Source organism: Neurospora tetrasperma (assembly GCF_000213175.1).
Source record: "Neurospora tetrasperma FGSC 2508 unplaced genomic scaffold NEUTE1scaffold_55, whole genome shotgun sequence".
Classification (NCBI taxonomy): Eukaryota; Fungi; Ascomycota; class Sordariomycetes; order Sordariales; family Sordariaceae; genus Neurospora; species Neurospora tetrasperma.
The window spans coordinates 1-3,333 of NW_009799153.1; the positions used below are offsets into that span (position 1 = coordinate 1).

Sequence of the window (3,333 nt, forward strand, 5' to 3'; positions counted from 1 at the left end):
TTTCTTAACACCATACAGCCCCTGTCCAATCCAGAGTGCACCCAAGCGGATTCCGATTTCCTTACGCGAGTGTCTTCATCTTATTGGCGGTCGATTTGCAGAAGCTCGACAACGTTCAGACGTTAACAGCAACATCGAACATCCCAGCATCGCATCATCTTCCCACCATTCGAGTACCAGTAGCAGTAGCCCTGCCTACTTCAGGCTCTCAATGTTTGGTACTGAATCAAGAATTGAACAGCACTCCATAGGACGAGTATGTAGCCCAAGTGGAGGAAGGCAGCACTGACTGGATCCCGTGTTGCAAGCAGATACACAAATACAAGACCGAAACCGACCTTAAAGACACCCAGAGAGGGAGCGGCTGAGGCAAAGAGGGGAGAGTGGGGGGGCAGGGGCATGATAGGGTCGAAATGTCATGACTTGGGGAGAATAAAACTGTCGTATTAAGAGCCAGGATCCAGCCCTCGTCGACAGCCGCAAGGTGGTGGTTGAGGTGGGACAAGGTGAACGAGGCGCGACCCGCCCGGGGGGTGGTGACGCCCCAACCCACGAAGCGGGGATCAAGTGCAACGTCGGGAACGCCAGGTCGGCGACCTCGCGCAACGTCGACATCACCCAATGCTATTCTCGGCACTCCTGCACGATGTACGCCCTGTTCCCCTGTTCTGCCGACGGCATTACCATTCTCTCACCATCTTGGTCACTAATTCGACGGATTACGCATTTTCTTCACAAGTGTACCTGTATATTTACGCAGGATGCCGTTTTCCCCAAAGACGAGAACCTAACCCATTTTAAACCATATCTATCCATGCAAGATTACACCTTCAGATCCGGCCGACGTGACACGAGAGCGGCCTTTTGGCCGCTGGTCCTCCAAGCCTTGGATTTTCTCCATTGGTTCATCGACCCGATATCGTTCATGCGACTGGATGACTGACTGACTGGATGGCTGGAACCTGACCTTTTTTTGCGCTTTCAACGACCACCGCGGCAAGTCCAGTAAAGCCCGCCAAATCTTGGGTAGTCCCAACGGTGACGGCTACTAGCTTGTGCCCAGCAAGGCACACACAAATGAGAGCGTTTTGTTCGTTTTTACCATCAACAAAAGACATTTTAAACAAACTGTCCGAGCCCCCCGAGCGGGTTTGGAGGCCGGAAAGGTACCCTTGCTGCCATGTGCGTCGCACGAAGAGAGCGCCTCCGTTCTTGCAGTAACAATCACAGTCTCACCTTAAACACAGTGTCGCTGCCCCTCTCTCATCCTCTCCCTTCTTCTCGTCTTAGGTTGACCTCCCCGCACCCACCACAAACTTGCTACTAGGTATACACGTACCTCTGTAGATGTCAAAGTAACAGTGAAAATCTCGTGATACTTTCGTGGTATAAAAGGGTTTATGGTCCACGTTACCATAGGTAGACCGAATATCAGCGTACGTGGGAAATACGAAGTTTAGTAGGTAAAACCGAGATCTTCAATATGAGATGTCATCAGCTGGGCCGCCCTACATTTTTTTGGTGGGGTGGGTACCTGTAAGTTTTCGGTGGGTGCAGGGAGGTAAACCCTTCTTGTTCTCAAAAAAAGAGAAAACGGACCGAAAAGCAGGCTCTCACCGTTATTGACCGTGGCACCCTTGCGACCAGGCACCCCGTCCCACACATTCTTCTAGGAGTCGTGATCCCCACAATTGGCATGGGCCCGGAGATCAGATGAGGGCCCCTGCAAAGGCCAATACCAGACAAAACGGTGCACCACATGTCGACAACGCTTTCAAGAGATCCATTCGGTGCAGCAAACCCACTCTCGCGCATAGGAGATTCAGCAGGACAAGGGGCTGACAAGGGACAGCCTCCGTCCTTTTGACCGTCTTTGCTGGGCGAGGGGTCTTGATGTGTACCACAACGTGTGCTTGGTTCCCCGCCGGTGCCCGGCGGACTGCTTGGCACGCAGCGATCACCGGGCCATGCTTGGGGCTCGTCTCGCTAGCCAACAGCCAGGGTGCCCAGGCTTTCCCCAGAACCCAGGCCCGATGTGTTTCGGTATGAGGCGTCCGTTACCAGACTGCCGAAGAGCGGCGCCTATCTCGTCATCTGCCAGGTTTCAGTTCGCGGATCTGGATGTATCCGAAGGAGGATCCCCAATAGAGATTGGTCGAGAATGGGCCCTTTCCGACCTGGCCTATCGTGAACCCTTGCTTGGTCCACAAAGGGGTCCTCACCTGTCCCCCCAGCTACCGAGCTACTGGATATTCCAACAGCCTCGTCGCCGAGAGTAATCGAACTAAAAACGAACGAACCCCCAACAACGACCCAATAACAACGGTAAAGTCCACACCTCCATCACCCGGTGGAGGTGGAGATGCTGGTTTGATATCCAACAATGGATCGGGAGATCCATAAAACAGGATACAATGATCTTACCTTACATAGTACACTAGAATCTCATCCACAAACTTCGTCATCGGTTGCTAATGCGATGTCGGTGAAAGTGGGATGAGACATCACCGGAATTCCCCTTTATTATCGTTATTCCAACGATCCGTTTCCCAGCGCCAACAGTCGGGACATATCCGCAATTCACGCATGGGGAAAACAATGTCCATCACAGTCAACGTTACACTCCTGCCGACTCCAACAACCACTTAAAGAGGAAATTTCATATTGTCGAGAGGAAGATCACTCACCGGCACTGAAGCCGACTCGGCAGCTGGCATTAATAACATTGGCACGGTAGCTACTGGCAACTGCGTAAGTGGTTGTCGGCGATACTATGTAGATATCATACGCACACAATACCAAATAACCATCCACTCAGCCAGTCGATGGCCGCAAACTTTGTGTTACTGAATCTGCCTCAATATTTGACTTTAGTGGTGGTGTTCCGGCTGTAAATAAGCGTCAATCATGTCGCACCAACAGAGATCCAGTGGGACTCCGTGTGCTGTGCTTGTGCTATGGTGACAATGACAATAATTCCTTTTGTTGTCTCGCGAGGCCTGCCAGTCACCAGCCATCAAACATCACTTCTGAAAGTCGTGAACAGCGCCAAACGACAACCACATTTGATTTGTTGTGGCAGAATCGTACGGCAAACCACTACAATTCACTGCACTGACTCATCACAGTACTTGATTGAAAGTGCAAACGCAGTAAAATATCCCCTTGTGGTGTAGTTGGATATCACGTTCGGCTGTAATTGTATGATTGTATACCGAAAGGTCACCGGCTCGATTCCGGTCGAGGGGAAAATTCTTTTTTCCTTTTTTTCCCATACTTTTCTCCCTCTTTGCTTTTTCGCCTTTTCGTTCTCCTACTTTCCTTTTACAATTT

General features: G+C 51.1%; 1 protein-coding gene across 1 annotated transcript; it reads left to right on the forward strand.

Annotated features, from left to right (window-relative positions):
- Positions 1-1,488: 1,488 nt before the first annotated feature.
- On the forward strand, positions 1,489-1,717 carry NEUTE1DRAFT_141268 (uncharacterized protein; the record flags this gene model as incomplete). The annotated part of the gene is made up of 2 exons (XM_009856586.1): positions 1,489-1,536; positions 1,610-1,717. The coding sequence occupies 2 exons, from the start codon at positions 1,489-1,491 to the stop codon at positions 1,715-1,717; spliced, it is 156 nt and encodes a 51-aa protein (XP_009854888.1).
- Between the last annotated feature and the right edge of the window lie 1,616 nt (positions 1,718-3,333).